This window comes from Cyprinodon variegatus, unplaced genomic scaffold (assembly GCF_000732505.1).
Source record: "Cyprinodon variegatus isolate N-32 unplaced genomic scaffold, C_variegatus-1.0 Scaffold74, whole genome shotgun sequence".
NCBI classification, from domain to species: Eukaryota; Metazoa; Chordata; class Actinopteri; order Cyprinodontiformes; family Cyprinodontidae; genus Cyprinodon; species Cyprinodon variegatus.
In genome coordinates this window covers 1,686,000-1,708,302 of record NW_015150527.1, presented here as the reverse complement: position 1 = coordinate 1,708,302, position 22,303 = coordinate 1,686,000, and the positions used below count along the sequence as shown (strand labels likewise).

Sequence of the window (22,303 nt, the reverse complement as noted above, 5' to 3'; positions counted from 1 at the left end):
GTTGTGTCATACGCAGTTACATAACTTTTAAACAGTTAGTCACATAAAAAAGAGAAATCAAATCTTTGAAATATGTACAGTTCACAATGAAAAAAATAGTCTGGTGCATTTTTTAATCGTAGTATGACTTGTTTTCTATTTATGACTACCTCAAATAAATGTAATTGTAGACACTCTTTTTATTCTATTATGGTGTTTTCAAATGCCATACATTACCAAATACATCAAATTGATACAAAGGACCATCCTTTTATTAGCTTTAGAAATACATTCTAGCATGAAATAAGGACTATCATATCAGTGTCTGGTAAAATTCCTAAATTACTGACCAAAGCTTGTCAAATTAGAGTGTTTTTATTTAATCCGGACTGAAGGTTTTAGTCTGGGACTGGAGTTGTAGGCTCAAAGCTACATGGTACAATGATTTTAGGATTCAATTCAATTCAAGAAAAGGCAAAGCAGTAGATTGCATCGACTCATTGACTCAGATGCAATCCCTCACACTGAGCATGCTTGTAGCGACAGTGGAGAGGAAAAACTCCCTTTTAACAGGAAGAAACCCCCAGCAGAACCAGGCTCAGTGTGAGCGGCCATCTGCCGAGGCCGACTGGGGTTCAAGGAGACAGAAGCAGAGATACAGAAAGCAACTGAATTGCAGGTTCAAATACCTACTCCATCCATCTCTGTCTCGTGTCCTTGGGCAAGAAACTTCACCTGCATTGCCTAATGATGGTGGGCTGCGAGTGAGCTTGCCACCATCAGTGTGCAAATGGGTAAATAAGTAAATATATTGTAAGAGTTGCTTTGAAATCCCCAAACTTGAAAAAAAAAAATATACAAACACAGGCCAATTACCATTTAAGGGGGTTTAGTAAAGCATTTTAATATTCTTTAAGGTTCTTTAGCAAGGGCATAGCCAGAACATTTTTATAAGGGTGGCCAAGCAATAACCGATGTACACTGAGGGGTGGCACCACAACCTCATTGTCAATCTACACTGTTCCTACAGGAAAATGAATAAGCATAACATCCTTATTTTCTAAATAAAGACAAACTATACTTTCCTACAGCCTTTACTAACAAATCGATGCATATATTTAAGCATCCGTGCTTTCTAGATAAAAGCTGCAGTGGATATATATATTCTTATAAGTTGGAGTTCTGCGGCGAACATCTTTTCCATTGTCATTACTTACCTACTTGTCTCATTAATCATTCTGCATAAAATAGATATTTACAAGCGCTCATATCTACATAAATTGATTATTTAATATGTTTTTATTAAAATACTTATTTTTCTATGATTTCACTGAAGACTCCTAGATGACTTGCAGAGAAGCATAATTTTCTCTTTACCCCATAAAACACAAAATCTAGTTCTGAAAAGAGCATGGATTCTGTACTAATCATTTCTAATGTTAGTACATTGATGCGCATAATTAACCACAGCGTTTTTTTTGTCAAATAATTGTTGATATATGAAAAATTTTAATGTTTTGAATATTCCACTTGAGAGTATTACTGCTGCCACTGTCTGAATAAATGACAGGGGTGGCCAATGTTTGGCTGAGGGTGGCCATGCCCACCCCTGGCCCCCTATCTAGCTCCACCCCTGTTCTTTAGATGAGTGAATATCAGTCAGAAATGTATTTATAATCGTTCTGGATCAGCATCCTATATGATTTGTTTTCACCTTTTTATTAAACTCTTTAAATATAGAATAATAAGTCTATTTGTCGAGTTAATGTGATTCATGCAACATTAACCTCTACAAGTAATCATTTATTCTAAATATTGACAAACGCAAGGAAAAAGCCGAATCGGTTCTTTTATTTTGAAAGTCCAGACATTGAACATCCGGTATAACTTCGAAGCTTAACAGCGCCCAGTGCGACTGTACTGATACCTCGCAGCATGTGTATATTGACTGTTATTATCTGAAAAGCGACCGTTGAGGAGCAGGTGAACCCAACCTCAGTCTGAGACACGCGCCACGCCTCTAGTTTAAGGTAACATTCATCGCATTTGGGGGCTATTATGGTTTAAAAACACAGTGGACCCAAATACAGGGAAACTTTAGCGAAGTTATGTACCCACCGGCTAGCATAGGCTAACACAGGCCACTGCAAACAGGGAAGATGGTTTTCGTCAACGTGTCGCTCACAGTAGGAGGGGTTACACTCAGTTATTCTTTTGTTTACCTTGCCGGCCACCATACTAGTGGATGAGCTGATGTTAGCTTAACTTCCTATACCTGGTTAGGTGTAAACCAGGATGAGGAGGGATGTGAAGGAACCAGTTAAACCAGAAAGATAGAAAAAAAAAATACTCTGATCTGTTGATCATTTTTTGTTTGTTTTAAAGTAAATACATTATTGACTTTATCTATTTTAAAACTACTAGTGGTTGAAATATTTTTTTTGTACCAGTTTAAAAGATAAACCCTAATGCTCTTCTTAGAGAGGGACATTAGATGGCATTAAGATATAACAGCCAGTGTAAACATTTTCTAGCTTGAAAAATGATAATTAAATCAAGTTTTAGTGTTTTTGTATTTCCAGATTCAAGTTTTAGTTTGATTAACCAACCAGAATCAGCTGGAAGCTAGATCCTGGTTTGGATTTTAATAGACAATGTTCCCATCAAAAAGTAAAATAAACCTTGCACAGTCTGTGCAAACTATTGCACAGACTGATAAGGACCTCCTAGTGAAAGTGTTTTCTTTAGCTTTGGTTACAGTACTTAGTTTGCACTACACCTGCTGTCTTTTAATATGACCTCTCATGTTTCCTATACAAAGCCAGACATAATAGTTTTGGGGGTTTTTTGCAGCTCATAGACACAATGTTCCTTCAACAGGCCCCATGGGAACCATCAGTACAAAACCTGGCTGGTTTATTATGACTGCAGGTTTTGTTAACTTTGCATTCTGCTCTTTATGAGCTCATGAAAGAAATACAAAGGATTGAAGCAGGAATAGTTCTGTGTCTCTTAAATTCTGAGACAGAAAGGGTTATGTTAGGGTTATAGTGAGGATGCCCCCCAAACGTAAAGGTAAAAAGCTTCTGGTTTGTCCAATTTCATGGTTATCATGTGGAAAATGGGTGCACAGTCCATGGTCTGCCTCTGTTTGCTCTTTTCGTCAAAGTGTCCCAACATGTTATACTCTGATGTCATTTGTGGCGTTGTTAAACCAGGATGTCAATGGTGTATCAACAATGTTTGCAGTTTACTTACCTGTTGCCCTTCTGTGAAACATTACTGATCCCTCATATCAAATACACAGTGCCACATTCTCTGTTTGAGGAGGTTTTGGATTAAATAAGTTGTTTTATTATTGCAATATTTACTTTTTCAGTTATGTTATTAATTAGGTTATTTGCTTTGGAATTGGATTGTTTAAAGAGGATTTGACGTCTGGCTAAAAGGTTTAATTAAAGTGTGTTAAATAGGAGGGGTCGTTCTTTTATGGTTCCCTGTGTGTCTGGAAGAATGGCTGTTGGTGGTTCTTCTTCATGTTTGTCCAATCATGAGCTGCCGCTCCAACCATTCCTGCCTTCATCACGCCCAGCCCCTCCCCCCCAGCTCCACGTCTCTGTCACCAAACCTTTCTCTCTTCCTTTCTCCTCATGTGTTTGCTGGTTGGTACATTCCCTCTGCTGCTTAATGTTGGGATAAAAAAGGGGAAAAAAAAGAAAAATTGATTAGTGGATTTGGAAAAAAGGAAAGAAAAAAAGGGGGGATTTTTAGCTTATAATCAGCAGAGCTGAGGGATGGAAAAGCAGCCGGGTACTTTGAGCAGAGATCCTCATGTGAGTCAGAGCCCTTTTTTCCCCCCGGTCATTGTTCCTGTGTTTATTTTTGTGCTCTTCCTTCTCCTCACTCGGTGTCTGTGTTTATTTTGTTATTTTGCATCGTTGTTCTGCTTCTGTCGCTATGTCATCTCCTGCTTCCTGCTTGCATCCCTGCCCCCATGTTCTAGTGTTGGCTGCTGATGCTGTCTTGTGATGCTCGAGTGGAAGCATGTCTGTATCTCATTCAGAGTGATCAGTGAATGTAGCATCAGCAGCTTTTGCACACGTGTGCATGTGTGAGACCAATTTGGTGCAACCGATCCATCACTATCTACTGGTTAGCCGGGATTTGAGACATTCATGCTTAAATTTAAAAATGTTTTCCCTTTTATTGTAACGTACTTGGGCGGAATGATTGTAACCAATATTGTGATTTTTATTAGGGTTTTAATTTACACTAACTCTAAGCTTGTTGATGTTTCACCCCAGGCTTTCAGTTTTTGAAAGCTTGGTTTTCCAGTGTCCGTTGTTGCAGGATTTTACTTTAACCTTGGTGTGGAAAAAGTGCTAACTTCTTCTTGCATGCATGGATCTAGCTGGATGTAGCTTTCTATGTGGGGACAGACCAACTTTAAGGGTTTACTGCCACCCAAAGGGCTAGAGTAAGGAATTAAGTGTTAAATATAAAGTAAATAAAAAGTGACCTATTACTTACCGTGTTTTTTAGTGTGATACTGTAACCATATGTTGGAAAGAGATTAAATTAACCAATTCAAGTCTTATGATGTGTATATCAGTTTATTTTTTCCAAACTTACTGGCTCTACTGGTGTGGAATAAAGTGGAATAAGGTATTTCCACCAGAACCAGAGAGCCATGTGTAGATGCTTTTAGTCCAGCGTTCTCCTTGTGGGGTTCGTGCTCGGTGGGGCGGTGGTTAGCGAGCATAACCCATGTATGGAGGCCGTAGTCCTCGACGCAGGTGACCCCGGTTCGAATCCTACCGGTTGGATTCCTGCATGTCTCTCCCCCTCTCATTCTTCTGTTTCCTGTCAGCCTACTGTCGAAAAAAAAACCCACTAGTGCCATTAAAACCTCAAAAAAACCAAAAAAAACAAGCATTCTCTGTGTGGTAAGGGGAGGAGCAGACATAGTTGTCCAATAATGTCAGTGTTGGTCTTGTTATCACAGCAAAGCTGTCTTTTTTATTTATTTTTTTATTTTCAATATTTATAATTTAAAAATCTGTGCTTATAAAACAAAGTTGGTTCCAACAACATTGTTGGTTGATTGTTGGTTTCAACAATATGTTTTTATAAATATGACGCTCTTCACATCTTTTATGCAGATGGTTATATTTAAAAGTTTGATTAAATATAGGTAATGAAGGTGAATTTGTCTTTAACTCTACCTTAAAGATCAGAGTAAGTTTAGTGTTTTTTGCCTAAAGCAGCTGCTTTTGTGATTGAACCAGAAGGACTGGATGCTAACTAGGGGCTGGTTACACACTTGCACAATAGCAACTGTGGTGATATGACTTTTCTTTTGTCTTTTTTCTTACCTGGAACAAAAAGCGGTCAAACGGGTTGAGTAGGTAGTGAACACGTTGAACTTTGAAAATGAAAAAAATGTTGTTTTACTCGCTAGCATGATCTTGAAGGAAAACCTTTTTAGCATTTTCAGTCTTCAGACAACCCCTGACTAAAACAACAGCTCAGCTGGCTTTAAGCAGTGCAAACATTTAGCAGTTGGGCTTGGCGGAAACGTCAGACATGAGTAATTTCCCACTGGAGGATTATTTAATTACCAGTGGTGGTGTTGAAACTTCCCAGTCAGAATGTTTGGTGACATAGCTGCACTACGTGTTTTGAAAACCCTTAAGGAAGTCACATAATGTGTAGATATGTTTTCCGGTATATCTGGTATATAATTAGTTAATGATGCTTTTTCTATAAAGCAAGGGGAGTTAATTTAGGAGAGCCATGAAGTTTAGCCAATAATTTCAAGTTGTTACCAGAGTAGTAATTCTTAATTGTGCATTTTTATTTCTTAGTAAACTAAAGGCTCTGTAATAATGTACTTTGAACATGTTATTATTATTATTTTTTAATTGAAACTATATGTTTTAGTTACACAGGGCTATGCTAAAAGTCCTGTATTTTTATTCTAATCCCTATTTGGGCCATTTGATGGATTATAACTTATTATTAAACAATGATAACTAAAGATTCACTCATGTTGGTGCATAATGAAGGTATAAACTTTTGTCTGTCACCAAAGCAGTTATAAATGTGTTCTAGAGGGGGATAGAAATTAAATAACATTTGGTTCAAAGTAGGTCTGCAACTAACGGTCATTTTGATTATTGATTAATCTGCCAATTAGTTTTTCATAATCGGATAGCCAAAGGTTCCTTAAAGAAGAATTTAAACAGAATTAAACCAGGTGAAATTAAAACTTATGGATAGAGCATATTGACAGACAATTTATTTATTTTTATTTTATCTTAAATGCAAAATATTTATATATTTTATTTTTATTTTTTTAAACAATTTTGGTATAATTACTGCTCTAAGTGGGTCTCTGTCAGCTAAAGTCATGTTTTAGAGTCTCTAAACTCCAGTTAAGGATTCATCGATTACTGAATTAGTTGGCGATTATTTTAAGAATCACATAATCATAATTAATACAATTCATTGTTTCAGCCCCAGTTAAAAGCTTTCTGCACTATTTTTTACCAGAAAAAAAACTCTGCTTCTTTAAGCGTCTTTAGATGAATGACAGGCAACCTGTTTGACCTGATTCTGCTGTCCTGTTTGGAGCCAGTGCTTCCAGTGGTTTGCCCTCCTACACAGAAACTTAATCATATATATTGAAAGACGCATTTAAAATGGTGTGATGTGACCTTTTGTCTGAGGAGAAACAAACCGGTTATTCAAAGGAGTTATTAACTGGCTCTGGGACATAACCTGTATTAGAACCTGAAACACTAGTGGGAAAATCCCCGACACTAACCTTATTAAAAAAAACAAAAGTCAAGTGGTGTTTGATGTAAAATCGTCATATAGATGTCGTTAATCAGTCAGATCAGTTTGACTACAGTTTCCAGGCTGGTTAAACTTGAATAAAAGCAATAATTGTAAAAAAATATGAATTGTGTAATAATCAGGTTTGTGTCGCCACATCATCGGTTAAATTAGATAAACCGGTCAAACCTGTTGTTTTAAACGGTTCATACATTGTGTTTTGTTCAGAGTAGGGCTGCAACTGACAATTATCTAGCAAATTGATAATTTTTTCGTTCCAGCAATAAATAATCGGAGATTTTTTAGAAAATTAAAGCATGTTTCCATTTGAGGAGTGCTGGATAAAGCATATTGACAGTGAAATGTGTTTTTTTTTTGTCATCTTAAATGCCAAATGTTTATATACTTTTTATAATCTTGGTATAATTACTGCTCTTAATGGGTTACATTGTCAATGACAGGCGTGTTTTAGAGTCTGTACTCCAGTTAGCAATTAATCAATTACTAAATTGGTTGACGATTGTTTCAATAATCAATTGTTTCAGTCCTTGTTCAGAGACAAACTGGTCAGACTTTTTCTGGCTGATACTGATGACTTTTTGTTAAGAAATTAAATCAAATATTAAAAAGTGTGTTGCAGGTTTTCTGATAGATGAGAAAATAGGGGAATTATGATTACATTGAGTATATTCAATGCAGTTTGATTCAAAAAGTCTTTATTGATCAGAAAGTGAAATTAAATAAATGTCGGTCATCTTTGTCCGAATTCTGTGCATTTAAGTTGTAGTTGATGTTTATTATATGTTGTTTTGGCTGTTCTATTTCAGTGATTAGAAGGTTTAGTTACAGTTTATTATTAAATAGAAAAACAAATAAGGAAACTTGGTGTTTAACCTGCCACACATCAGTTGGCGTCAGTCAAATCATCTGATTCTGACCTCTGGCTGATATATTGATGCCTTTTTTGATTTTTTGCTCCTTCGTTGCCCCATATGCACTGGTAAAGCTTTTCAGACACTGAGGACAGTGGAAAAATGTTCAGTTTACATATTAATCTTACATTTTACTTTACTGGGATGTAAAAAAAAAATATCCTGGTGCTGTTGCATTGGCCTTTTTTAACGCTGCCTTTAATAGACCTGTAAATCTCTTTGTCGTTTTTGCTTTGTGTATAAGTTCAGTTAAACAAGCTTATACACAAAGCTAAATCCGGTTGATACCACACCTTCCTATTGAGACGGTAAGTAATGCTAACCGGTTCTTCCAGCCAGGTCACATGAACTCCAGTCAAGACTTCAAGTAAAATAAAATAAAAAAACAATAGACGGTTTAAAAAAAATGCTCCTCTTAGCTCTAAAATACAATAAAATAACTTTCATGTGCTGTTAAAATTAACCAAAGTTGGTGTTTAGATTTTTCATTTGGTTACAAAAGTGTATATTTTTATTTAGAAAATGTGAGACTTTAATCATAACCAGTTAAAGGTTTAACCTTTCGCTTTTTTTATTTGGCTAACCGACTCCATAAAAGCTTGTTAGCGTACCTCCTGTCTAAATTTACTGCATTTATAGTTGGTTCTGTTTTATTTTCATGCTTCAGACTCTGAACGCATGGAAGGCACAAGTGAGTATGACCTGAGGTTGGACTTTAGAAGGACAGCAATGATTAACCTGCTTTAGCTGAAATCTCTATTGGTGGAGGGCCATCATCTAATCCTCTGGGCTTTGTTTCCTAGGAGCTGTACTATCTGAGAATGCAAAGAAGCAAAGAAAAGATGGAGAAGGTGAAAAGTGAAGAAAACCTGTATCAGGTAAGTCATCCTACCCAGATAGGAAGGAGGAAGTTTAAATAAGAAGAGTTGAATTGTGATGAATAGATAAACATTCCTCCGCTGATTTACTACGTTCTTTTACATCAAGCAAAGCGTCCACACCCCTGTTATAGTTTTCTTTCCCCATAGAGTAGAAAAAAAATCTGCATGTATTTAATGAGATTTTAGATTAGTGTAACAGAAGAGGAAATTAGATTAATTTTAATCCGATTTCCCTGCAAACAGGAAAGTGAGAAGTGTGGCGTGCATTCAGACATGGCTATATTTATTTAACTTCTGGACTTTGATTAGGCTGTTTTACTATAAAATAGAAACCATTCCATGGAATCTTTGCTTTTATGCTTCAGGCTGTGATCCTATTCTGCCCCATCAGGAAGTTTTTCTGGAGCCCCTTAAACTGTTTTCCTACATGGTTATCTATATATCTAGCTTCACCAATCCTACCTTTAAAGGGGTCATTATGCATGACGCACGAAAAATGAGGCTCCCATCACAGCGCCTGCAGCATTTTTACTCTGTGGCTTTCCGCAATTATGGCCAATGTTACCACTGAATGTGTGACCCGTCATATGTTGTGACCCAAAAGGGCCCTTACATGTATTTATCAATAGACTTCTTTAGGTTTAGGTATTATTTACTAGATCGCAGATCGGTGAGGAGAATCCGTCACAGCAGGAGCTGCAGTCATACTATATGACGGGTAACAGATTTAGTTGTTTTTAGCGCGGATCCGTCCGCTTCGTTACAAACTTTCCTAGGTGCTTCATGCGGTTATTCTTTACACGCAGAGGAGCATGGAAGCTCAAAATGACATAATTTGGCCACGTGGACCTCAAAACGTGTCAACCATAAACCAAGCTTAACTTTGAAAAGCTTTTCTACTGCATGCTGCTTCTATAGCTACGCTAGAAGCATCCCGTTGGGATGTTCAGCTGGGTGCTATAAACAGTGTTAGTTTTCTACCACATTTCAGCATTTGGTTCAATCTTGGTTTCTACTTGGCAATTTCTTTAGCAACTGACTGTAAGCAAATTAAATAGAACTTTTAATGGCTTATATTTGCCTTTTGCTTCTCTGATTTGTCTCCATCCCTTGTTTATTAATCATCATGTCCCATATTTTATTTAGGATATTGGATAAAATTTTATTTAAATATATAAAGGAAACACTTTTCAGATGTCTCTCTTATTCTTTCTGTTGAGTTACTTGGTTTGACATTGTACATTTAAATTAATAACTTCTGGAAAAGTTTAAGGGTATGAATACTGTTAATGGCATTATATTCTGTTCTTTTGTTCCTTTTTTTAATTTGAATGATATGAAAGTTGGTCTTAGTCTTTCTTTAAGTATGTAGATCTGTGATTACACAGCTTAAGTTGAACTGGTGTTTTTCCTTGGTAATTTTCTGAAGAACAAGAGGAGACTGAAAGTGTGTGTGGCGACGTGCAACAGAGCAGATTACTCCAAGTTGGCTCCCATCATGTTTGGGCTGAAATCCCATCCTGAAGAGTTTGAACTGGAAGTCGTGGTGTTGGGTTCCCATCTGATTGACGATTACGGGTACGAACTCTCTTAACAACTTAATATAACCTAAATAGGACATTTAAATTAAATATTTTTTTTTATCATCTTTGGCAGTTGGGCTTACATCTGTTTTTCATCCTTATCGCCCTCTTGAATCCGTTGACTTTTTTTCTTCTTCTCTTCTCTCTAGAAACACGTTCCGTATGATCGAACAGGACGACTTTGACATTGGCTCCAAACTCCACACCATTGTAAGAGGAGAAGATGAGGCAGCCATGGTGGAGAGCGTCGGCCTGGCCCTGGTGAAGCTCCCAGACGTCCTGCAGAGGCTTCACCCAGACATCCTGGTGGTACATGGCGACCGTTTCGACGCCCTCGCTCTGGCAACTGCTGCCGCGCTGATGAACATTCGGATACTTCATTTGGAAGGAGGAGAGGTCAGAGGACGGTGTTCGTCACAATGAACCATCTCCATCTAAACTCATTCTTTTTTTAAACTAAATACATGTTTACTGCTATATATCATCATGGGTTGATCTTTTATACTATGAACATTTCCACAATAGATTATCTTAACAGAATTAGTTCTGAACTTTGAAACTAAAGTATTTTTTTTTTTCTCATCTGTCTTCCTTAACTCACTACAGGTCAGCGGAACAATTGATGATTCGATTCGTCATGCTATCAGTAAACTGGCCCATTATCATGCCTGCTGCACACGCATGGCAGAGCAGCACCTCATCGCCATGTGTGAAGACCACTCTCGCATCCTCCTAGCTGGCTGCCCGTCGTACGATAAGCTGCTTTCAACTTACCACAGAGACGACTACGTAGATATCATCAAGAGCTGGCTAGGTGTGCATGGAAGAATAACGGTCCTATTGAAACTTTGCTTTCTAAATGATAGAGGATTTAAATTTTTTTCAACATAAAAAATTAAACTTTTACCCTTTCAAAGATCTCCTTTTACACTCGGAAGGGGATTTTGATTAGATAAAAGAATTTCAAGTCCTGCATGCCTGTAAAAATGCTGTCAGCATGTTTCAGGAGCAACTAGCTGTATTTGTATGGAGTCAGAAACGGGTCAAAAATGTTTGTAAACTTCTAAATCTTAGTTGAAACAGAAAAAATAGAAGTTGATATTTAATGTAAAATTTTTGCCTTATAATGTGAGAAACTAAAAAAAAAGCATAAATAAAATAAGAATTGAATCTAAATTCAGTTTAGTATTTTAAATACACTTTTTATTTTTGTATTTCTTTTCTTTATTGCAGTTTTAGATGTTATATTTTCAGATTCAAATCAATTTATTTCAGTTTCTTTGTTTTAACTTTCAAATTCCTTTTTCAGTTTCAGGATTTTTTAGACTTTCAAATCAATTTTTTTTTTACATTTAGATTTTGACTGCAGTTGTGAAAGTTTTGCGGTTTATACAATGGGTGTTTATTTTTACATATATTAATGCATCCTGGAATTATGACTAGTGATAGTTCCAGTGTAAATGTCTTTAACGTAATATCTTTCACAGACAAATTATTGCTGCAGAGAATGTGTTGCTGAAATAGACGGAGTTCCCACAGTCAATGAATGCAACATGGAAAGGGACATCTCTCCAGAGCTGTCAGTTTCCCCGTCCCCTCTCGTCAGATTGGGCTCAAAATCTGAATGTGGAAAACAAAACTTATTTGAAAAAAAAAAAAAAAAAAAAAAATCCTGAAACTGAATAGGGAATTTGAAAAAAAATGAAGTAACTGAAGGAAATGGATTTAATTCTGAAAATCTAAAACTGTAATAAGAAAAGAAATAAAAAGTGGAAAAATTGTAATTAAAGCACTAAACTGAACTAAGATTTTTCAAGCAGAGGGGGAGAATTTAGATTAAATTCTTATTATTTTATGTTTGCTTTTTTCAGTTTCTCAGATTTTTCATTCAATATCATTCAATATCAACTTTTATTTTTTCACTTACAAACATTTTGACCCCTTTCTGACTCCATATATTTGCTTAGGGTGTATTCACAGCTGCATTTCCAGGAATGCCAGTTGAACTGGATCCTATAGGCAGGTTGAAAATAGTCTAATCACTGTGAGTTGTGAAAGGGGTCGAACAAAAGGAGAATAACGTTTTTTTTCTTTTAAAAAAGGCAAAACAAACAAGTGTAGGAAAAGGATTAAAGTGTCTCCTTCACTAAAGTCAGATTACTCTTCCCATCCTTCAACAATACATTTAAAAGCCCAGCCCTTAGAACAAACATCTATACGTTAAAACAGAGCTTCAGAAGTTCACAAGTAGAAAAACCCCCAGCCCTGACTGTTACAGCCGTTTGTTGAAATATGCAAGATAAAAATGTCTTAAGTTTCCAAAAGAAATGAAATGTTGTTTACTCTTCACTTTGCAGGGGACAAAGTGAAGGACCAAGACTACATTGTGGCGCTGCAGCACCCGGTCACCACAGACATCCAGCACTCCATTAAAATCTATGGACTCATGCTGGATGCACTGATCTCCTTTAACAAGAAGACGCTCATCCTCTTTCCTAATATTGATGCTGGTGAGTTATTTGTACCTTTTATTCTCCTACCTGTATCTCAGAAATATCTGCAGAATGTTTAATTTTCTCATTTGATTCACAAAACTGAAAAGCAAAGAAAGATTTAATTCTCACAAAGAAAAAGTGTTAAATTCTGTTAATTTAATTACTGTGTCTGACTGGATAAAATATAATAATTTAGCTATTTATAAAATAAAAATATTTCAACATTTTTATAATAATTGAACCGATCCATCAAGGAGATCACTTATGTTGCTTTAGCACCATACAGCCAGCCTTTATACTTTTGGCCTTTCATTGGCATAATATTTCTGTAATTAAAAGCCATTTTTGAGGCTTAGTTATTGCTTTAACTCTCTTATACCCTAACCTCTAGGTTTTAATTAGCTGGGAGGCAAAATCATCCAAATTAACATAGCTAATAAACAACTGTTATTGAATTCGGTTTCTATAATTTTCACATTAAAGCAAATTTCTAAACTAACTTCTTAGTTTTATTTAAATTTACTGAGCTGCCCAGCGATTTGCATGATTTCAGTCCCAGCTAATACTTTTAGATTGATTTGAAGATGCATTTAGTGGGTTGAAAAGATGTCATTGCGACTTAAACTCATCCTTCCTAACTAAACAGGGAGTAAAGAGATGGTTCGGGTCATGAGAAAGAAGGGCATCGAGCAGCACCCCAACTTCCGGGCGGTGAAGCACATTCCTTTTGAGCAGTTCATCCAGCTGGTGTGCCACGCGGGCTGCATGATTGGAAACAGCAGCTGCGGAGTGCGGGAGGCCGGGGCCTTTGGCACGCCGGTCATTAACCTGGGAACAAGGCAGACAGGCAGAGAAACTGGTAGGTTTCATCCACTATGCCCTCTTTAGCTCTAGTCATGGTTTTACCTTCAAAAAGCAAAAAGGAGCTTTGATGATTGCATTTCATTGACATTTTTTTTCAATTTATTACATAAATAAACATTTAACTCTTAAGCATGTTAAGAGTCTGATCCAAGGTTTGTATTTCGGAAAATTTGTCCCTGATCTACATAGAGGCATTTTGTCAATTAATAGAGACTAAAGTTAGAAGCTAGAGGATTAATGAAGCTGAAAATATGGCAGAAAGGGTTGGCAATATAGCTGTCAATTACGTAATCATTTTAAATGTAATGAAACCAATCGAGAATACCTGCCATATATGTTAGTTTTTGAGCGAGTCACATTCTGCTCAGGGGTGGTCACATGACCACTTTCCTCTTCCTGAATTCAAATCAGCAGACTATAATTTTTTTTTTTTTATTCCCTGCTCCACCCACATTCTCCTTTCTTTTTAGCCTCTTTGCTAACTCTGCCTACTTCTAATTCTTCAACCTTTTTTTCATTTTGGGATTCATTCATATCTCCCCTCAATATACAAAATGTCAGGATTTGAGGTGTTTTTCTGATCCAGCTGCAGCCGCCATTTATACTGAAATGTGCTGCCGACAAGCCTTCGTTATGCAAAGCAGTGGTGTGATTTAAATGCTTTTCAAAAGAAAACCTCTCTTGTATGCTGCATCACTTCCTGCAACAAAAGATCTAGCAAGAAAGACACAACCAATCATCAACTTAAATTTATCAATTTACCTTTTTTCTGAGGTTATGGTTTATTATTTTTATCTTCCAGGTGAAAATGTTCTACATGTCAGAGATGCTGACACACATAACAAGATCTACCATGCTTTGGAACTTCAGTTTGGAAAGCGATATCCTTGGTATGTTCATCCAGTTTTTGGTCGACACTTTATTATTGGTTTATACTTTTTTTTTTATGTGAGGTGCTCCTGCATATGTTTGATTTGGTTTCAAGATCCAAGGTGACACAACATTGTAAACATTGACTCAGTCAGTTGAACTCTTATAAAGTCAATATTGTTCTAGATAGATTTTGATTAGAGATCAACCTACAGAGTTTTTCTTAAGGCCGATACCAATTATTTTACCCTCAGTCTAACCAATTCCAATTATGCACTGCTAATATTTTAATCTTCCTGCATTTAATATAATAAAACTAACACAAAGATAACCAATCTTACATGAGTCCCTATTAAAAATGAAAGAAGCAACAGCTATTAACTAACCAAATTAATCCTTAAACAAACATTACAGCAAATGGAGAGGAGCTGCAAAGTGTGCATTCCACATGATCTCAATGCATGGCTGTTAAATACAATAAAGAATCAGCTAATACAGGCCCCTATTGGCTGATACTGATAGAAGAAATAAACACAAATATTGGTTAGAAATATCTGCCGGCCGATGTCTCTAAACTTGAATAGTGAGGCATGTTTCATATTCTTAGAATTAAGCATATCCTTTAAAGTGAGAAATTGGGATAATCTTAACTTTTGTAAACGTTAAGAAAAAGGATTTTGAACCTTTAACATAATGCTGAAAAAGGAACTAAATGTAGCAGCTTGTAAATATGTGTCTTTGTAACACCATAATAAGCCCTTAGTACAAAGGTCTTCAACAGGGGGTCTGTGACCCCTAGGGGGTCCACAGAGGTACTGCAGGGGGTTGCAAACCTTTTGGTCGATTCAACTTTTTTTTTTTTATTCCCCCCCCTGCAATTTTTTCCACTAATTGAAATGTCTTTTAAATCCACATTAACATGAATTCAACACACTGTAGCAAACAGATAAATGGAGGCAGAAGATGTCTTTCAGTCATCAATGCACACATTCAGCAACACACAGGAGCTCTTTCAAGCTGGGCACCGTTTCATTCACAACACCTGTCCCATCAACCAGGAATCAGGATCAGAAATACTTTAATAATCCCAGAGAGAAATTACTTTCATTACATTACTCCATCTGTAATAGAGTGACTATAGGACCAGTTTGATATAACACTATTTCATACAGTATATATAATTAGGGGTCCCCGCTCCATCTCACCATCAGTTTCGGTTCTTGGCCTGGAAAATGTTGAAGACCCCTGCCTTGGTATTTAATTTAATGATATGACTCTAAAGAGCACATCCATCATGTTTATGTCTAAATCTTTATTTTGATTTATCTGATTTGATTAAAAACATATTGCATTAAAGACAATGTGAATGATTGGTCATCTCGCTTTTCTGTTGTTTTTTTTAACCCAGCTCCAAAATCTATGGTGATGGAAATGCAGTGCCTCGTATTCTAAAGTTCCTGAGTAATATTGACCTGGAAGAGCCCCTTCAGAAGACCTTCTGCTTCCCTCCTGTGAAAGATTCCTTTTCTCAGGACATCGATCACATCTTGGAGACACAGAGTGCTCTGGCTGTGGACCTGGGAGGGACCAACCTGAGGGTGGCCATCGTCTGCATGAGGGTAGGGTCAATAGAGGGTCACCTAAAGAGACGGATACATCAGGATATACTTGAATACAAGAGTTAATTAGTTACAGTAATTACGTCGAAGCAGTGCATGCACATGAAGTTTCTGCTGGTATGATCTTTGTAAGGCAGACAGTCCTGGCTATGTTAACATAAATTTAACTAGTTATATTTTTTTCTATTCTTAACACTGTCTGGTGCAAAGATACAGGTTTTAATTGCATTACCTGATTTTGAACTATTATAATCAGTGTTTTTGGCTTACTTCTTTTTTTAATCCAAATAGTTTTCAGTTCAATCAGGGAATTTTGCCCATGTAAACACAGTATTCAATAAGCTACAGAGAATCATTTGTTAAGAAGCTGACTATTAAGTGCTGTATCTAAGCATGAAAACAGAAGGTTGAGTAGAAAGAAAAGAAAAGAAAAAGGTGAAAAAGCAACAGAAGATACCCACGGGCTTGAGATGGCAGCAAAACATCACAAGGGAGATTCACAAGAAATTGACTGCAGTCGCCTTCCAAGATTTTTTTTCTTTTCTTTTTTTTCCTTTTTTTTTTTTTAACAAAAAAAACAGCAAATCATCTTGAATCTGGATGTGGTTTAGTAGAAACTATCTTTATTTATGCAACATAGAGAAATATTACCTTTATGATGCTTAAACTGTATATATTTGAAAATATGAAGTAATTTTTTTGGTATTTTCCTTTCTTTTCCACTGTTTTACCTCCTTCCAGGGAAATATAGTAAAGAAATACACTGAATCCAATCCAAAGACTTTTGAGGACAGGATGCATTTAATATTAAAGATGTGCAAAGATGCAGTTCAAGATGGAGTGCACCTAAACTGCAGAATCCTCGGTGTCGGTATGAAAACACGTGCAGTTTACACTGTTGAAGCCAAAAGCTGGCGTAAAAATAATAAATCTCAGACATATTGATGTTTTATTTGTAGGAATATCTACCGGTGGACGTGTAAACCCACAGGAGGGCATCGTCCTTCACTCCACCAAGCTGATCCAGGAGTGGTCGTCTGTGGACCTAAGGACCCCAATCTCAGACGCCCTTGGCCTTCCTGTCTGGGTTGACAATGATGGCAACTGTGCCGCTCTGGCAGAGAGGAAGTTTGGTCATGGCAGGGGAGTAGAAAACTTTGTCACAGTCATCACAGGAACAGGTGAGAAAGAAGGTATCGCATGCAAGTTCCTTTTTATTTTTATATTACAAATATTACTAAACCCATACTGATTTTAAATTTAATAACCAAAGTTATTAACCAAAGTTACCTTATAAAACATTATTGAATTTGAATTACATATGTTTATTCTTACATACATAAGCTGATTTATTGAATTCTAAGTTCTTGACTGTCTTTTTTTAATATTAACCTATAACTAACCTTATATTTATAAACCTTGATAGACAAAAAGACATACAGTTAATGTTTTCTGCTGTAAAGATATATTGGCAGCTTCCTTTTTTAATGAACACATTGCAAAGAAAGCCAAAGTGATCCTCTCATCATCAGAACATGTTCTCTAAAATGAACTATCTTTGGACACTGCTATGTAAAGTCACTGTAAAGCTATCCACCATGCAAATAATTTTATACCAGCAGCTATTCAACCTTTTAATGCTTTGTAAGGTGGCTGGTGTGTTTAAAAAAAAGAAAAGATAACTGCATTATTATTTTTAGTGTCTTTCTATGTTTTATTATTGTTATTAATTTTAGTCCTTAAGCTCCTTGTCACATTTTTCTTTTTTAATCATCTTTTTATGTTATTACAAGTTTAATTTTTATTATTTATTTATTTACTTGTTTTTCCCGTGCACTGATCCAATGAATTAACCCTGGTGGGATTAATAAAGTGGTCTAAGGCTAAGCTCTGGTGAAGATGTTAGCGATTTTAATAAAAGAAGTAAATTTATTTGACAAGAAAAATGAAAAAAAAAAGAAAATATTAATAAAATCAGTTGTTTAGTGAAACCGCCGCCCGAACAGAGTTGAAGAAAAATGGCTCCAAGATTAATCTTTATTAATTTATGAATATTTAGCAAAGGAAAAAAAAGAGCTGTTTGAATTGAAAAGTTGCTGATCCCTTTCCTTTATAGAAACATTAGCTTAGGGCGTCTTTAATCATTGTGAATCATTCGTTGAAGACTTCATTCAAGTTTGGTTACTTTAATTTTGTCAGGTGCACTGATATTGATATCTTGACTCTGTAGGTATTGGAGGAGGCATTATCCATAACCACGAGCTGATCCACGGTAGTACCTTCTGTGCTGCTGAGCTGGGTCACATCAAGGTTTCTCTGGAAGGCCCAGAGTGTTCATGCGGCAATCAGGGCTGCATAGAAGCCTTTGCATCAGGCATGGCTCTGCAGAGGGAGGCCAAGCGCCTGCATGACGGTAAGTGCTGTTATCTAAACTATTCTAATGTAAAATAAGAAATGACAACACTACTCAGAGGTTGCGTGTGTGTAACCAACACACTTGGAATTAAGAGGCTGATTTTTAAAGAATCCAAATAAGGATTCACACATTTTCATGTGCAGTAAGTGAGCGTGTTGCAGGCACTTTACTAAAATTTTATGTGCAAAGGATGGGATGTGCAAACAGAAGTTAATATTAAAACAGATGTGAAGGTAATACTTATTATCGTAATAATATGAGGAATAGGCCCTTAATATACCATTTACTTGGGTATCAGAAAGTACTATGATGAACAGTAAAAAATAAAAGATGAAAACACAAATAAATATTGTAAAAGATTAAATATCAATCATACATCCTGACAGAGAAGTAGCCATGGTCAGATTTATCTATGGATTTTCTTCCAACAGCCGCTTACAACACCCGCTCAGACTATTGCTAAACAAGGTGTGCCCGTAATCACTGCTTCACTGAAGCTTTCAAAAACACAAAAAAATCATCTTTTAACACATCCCCATCCTGGTCCATGCATATTTTCCAACACAAACATGCTCGCATAATCTCACTCTATCTGTCATTTTACTAATGCTTCCTTTGTGACCTCAATCAACACAGAATTCCTGAACCTGTTTTATACCTGCCTTTCGCACGTACTGAATATAGAAGCTAAAACTGTGCCAGCATCCAGTTTCAGGTTTTTGTAAAAACATATTTATGAAACCACACATGCACACAATATTAATTGCAACCACCTGTGTTTACAAGCTGTGAAAAACATTTTGAAGTTTAGGCCCTATTTGGGATTTAAAACAAAAATGATTAAAGAGGACAGAAAGTATGTAGATTTATATGCCTAACTGAATCTAAATGCTAACTGTTGTGGTTTGCTCTCCAGAGGACCAGCTAATGGTGGACGGGATGGAAATGAAGCTTTCTGAGCAAATCACTGCTGCTCATCTCATCAGCGCAGCCAGAAACGGCAATTCCAAAGCAGACGCCGTTCTGCACAAAGGTAAGAGCAAAAATAGAAAATAGCTTATTTTGCTTAGTAAAACTAAAAGGTTTGTTAATTTACCAGCTGCAGCTTTAATCTGATCTTTAGACTATTTTTATAGATGATTAAACAATTATACCGAGATGGATGCATTATAATGATTGTACAGAAGAAATTGATCTGCAACCTGTTTGCCTGTTAACATAAAAAGTTTTTCTCAAATTCAGAAAAATATCAGCTTCATAATATCAGTTGAATTACAGCAGTATTTAAATGTGTTATCATAAGCAGACTAACGATTGTGTAATTTGTGTAAATTCCTTCCTGCTATCATCCTACCAAAGGGAACCAAAACATCTCACCTGGTCAGCCAGGCCAACAATTCCCCCCAACAGCTCCCTTTTCAGAGACACAGACAGGTATCTGGTATTGCAGGCTAACAAAAAACCCAAATGACCCCCATTCCAAAGGGGTGGATCCGCTCGTCCGGTTCAATTAGCATGTTTTCTAAGCCAAAACAAGGCTTTGTTTTTGGTCCACTCTATAAAGCCTCCAACTCAACGCTATATCTGACATTTTTAATTGAAAAAGCTTCCTGGATGGGAAGCGAAACGTCTTCAAACGTGGAAACAAAGTCCAGTGGATTGGTTTTTTTTGGAATGACTATGACCTTGATGGCAGAGTCTTCACCAGCATAAATGAAGACTCAGGAATCCAAGGAAAACAGCCCCAGGGGAGATTTAACAAAGCATTACAATGTCTCCACATGTTTGCATTTACTTTCTAGTGGCTTTACTTATATGCTGAGTTCTCAGAAGCAGTCTTTTCACATGTGTTTAAAGACATCAGAATGATGAATGGCTTTTGTCATCTAGTAATTTAAATTTTAAAAACAACAGCTTTCTGTGGCTAACAAGTGAATTGTGTCTCCTTTCTCTTGCAGCAACCATGGCATTGGGTGCAGGGATTGTAAATATCCTCCACATTGTCAACCCCTCGCTGGTTATTTTGTCTGGAGTGCTGGCTTCTTATTATCAGGCTCCCGTGCAGCACGTCATCACAGAGAGAGCGCTCTTCTCTGCTCAGTGCATCAAGGTTGTAAAATCCGACCTGGAAGAACCGGCCTTACTTGGCGCTGCTAGCATGGTGTTAGACTATGCAACTAGAAGGACATACTGAGAAGACTAACCGTTCTAAAAATGTTTAAACACACTTGAAAATGTTTTACTGGAATTTATCAAATTGATAAGGAGGCTGGCTTATAGTAAAGACTGTTATTATCTAAATTTTGAAGCATTTCCAGTTGCCTTTAGGTTTTCTTTTCTTAATTGAAGCTGACATTTAATCATATGTACCACAGAGTTTAGCCATGTTTTAATCCGTTAACACCACTGCTGACAGCTGTATTGAAACCAACCTTTTTTTTTTCTTTGCACATCTCCCGCTAACTCTGGGCTCCTTCAGTCCAAACAAAGCTGCTTCAGAACCACCCAAGCCTTTCATGACCTTTTATTTAGCTGAAGTTCTATTTATAATGTATTAAAGGCAATCTTATTGTTTTAGCAAAAATGAATTTGTTAATTCTGTGGGAAAGGTACAGGGGACAGCACAGATAAAGATATGTCTACCATCCCATCCCCCCTCCCATGAAAATATCCCTCCTGTCTTAAGTTGCTAGATTTTTGCTTCCAACTTGATTAATTCCTCAGTTGGCTTTTCCCACATTTTTTAATCTCCAGGGAGGATGTGTGTTGCTCCTCTGGTTGATATTTATCAGATATCTTAGGATGGTATCATCTGAGCTCTTAGAAAACTTTTCTAAACAGAAATATTGCCCTTGAAAAAAGCTAAAAAATTCCCCAACTATTCCTCCAGTTTAAACCTTATAGTCTTTGTTCTAGGCCTGTTTACTACCAGAGTGTTTTTTGGTTTAAAAGAAAAAAAAAAACTTTCATTTGTCCTTCAATAAGAACTGTTTTGGTGAAATGTACTTTTGTTTTTTACTGGAATAAAAAGCTGTTATATTAAAATTGTAACATAATTCTGGTATTGGAAGGGTTGTGCTGCTTGGAACTGTCCACAAAAGAATTTTTTTTGTTTCCTTGGGTTGAAGGAAATCCTGCATATTAACTGACATGTGGTGGGAAGGGGGTAAAGTATAACAGGCTCAATACTTTACCTCTTATATGCTCCTAAAAGTAAAACAAAGTTTTAATGAAGCTCTGAAGTTTTTATCTTATTTTTGGTGTGTGGAAAAACTGATGGGACCAAAGTGCTGTCAAGACATTCTGCTGTATGGATTCTTCTTTTTTCTGTTGTTACAAATTCTATTAATAATTCAAGTTATTGCAATATCTTTTATGAACTTTTGTGTCTTGGAGAATGTAGGCAACTGTAGTTTTTTTTATTTTTGTTATTTCCATGTTGTTATTGACTTCATTTAAGGTGCATATGAGGGGCCTATAGCTATGCTGTCAGATAGCTGCTTTAGTAGTAAAGGCTGGTGAGGGCTTAGATTTTGTTGTATAACATAAACTGTATTAACTATTAAATATATTTATATAATTTTTAAGATTGTTTTGTTTCAAACAATAAACATTTTTAATATTAAAAAGTATTTTTTTTCTGTCTTGTTTTGGTAGCTTAGGCAACTGTTTTGGTGCAATCTGATTATGTAGATTTGTTCTCCAAAACTGGTGGCATTTTCCATAATGCTACATTATTTCTCTGAGTAACTGCAAAATCTTTTCCTCCTGTCTAGATATTGCTCTGATGTTATAAAACCCACCCTTTTTTCTCCAAGCTGCAT

At 36.3% G+C, this 22,303-nt stretch overlaps 1 protein-coding gene across 6 annotated transcripts; it reads left to right on the top strand.

Moving 5' to 3' along the window:
• Positions 1 to 1,879: 1,879 nt before the first annotated feature.
• On the top strand, positions 1,880 to 22,054 carry gne (glucosamine (UDP-N-acetyl)-2-epimerase/N-acetylmannosamine kinase). Of its 6 annotated transcripts, none has more exons than XM_015372672.1 (15): positions 1,950 to 2,009; positions 8,419 to 8,442; positions 8,555 to 8,629; positions 10,062 to 10,210; positions 10,365 to 10,611; positions 10,822 to 11,029; positions 12,573 to 12,725; positions 13,357 to 13,569; positions 14,377 to 14,464; positions 15,853 to 16,063; positions 16,805 to 16,934; positions 17,023 to 17,256; positions 18,294 to 18,476; positions 19,396 to 19,512; positions 20,438 to 22,054. In XM_015372672.1, the coding sequence occupies exons 3-15, from the start codon at positions 8,573 to 8,575 to the stop codon at positions 20,671 to 20,673; spliced, it is 2,226 nt and encodes a 741-aa protein (XP_015228158.1). In that variant the 5' UTR covers positions 1,950 to 2,009; positions 8,419 to 8,442; positions 8,555 to 8,572; the 3' UTR covers positions 20,674 to 22,054. The 6 variants fall into 6 exon arrangements, with proteins under 6 accessions (XP_015228157.1, XP_015228158.1, XP_015228155.1 ...); XM_015372667.1 differs by lacking the exon at positions 1,950 to 2,009 and adding an exon at positions 3,696 to 3,812; XM_015372668.1 differs by lacking the exon at positions 1,950 to 2,009 and adding an exon at positions 3,698 to 3,812 and having other exon boundaries at positions 17,023 to 17,244; positions 20,438 to 20,673.
• Positions 22,055 to 22,303: the final 249 nt, after the last annotated feature.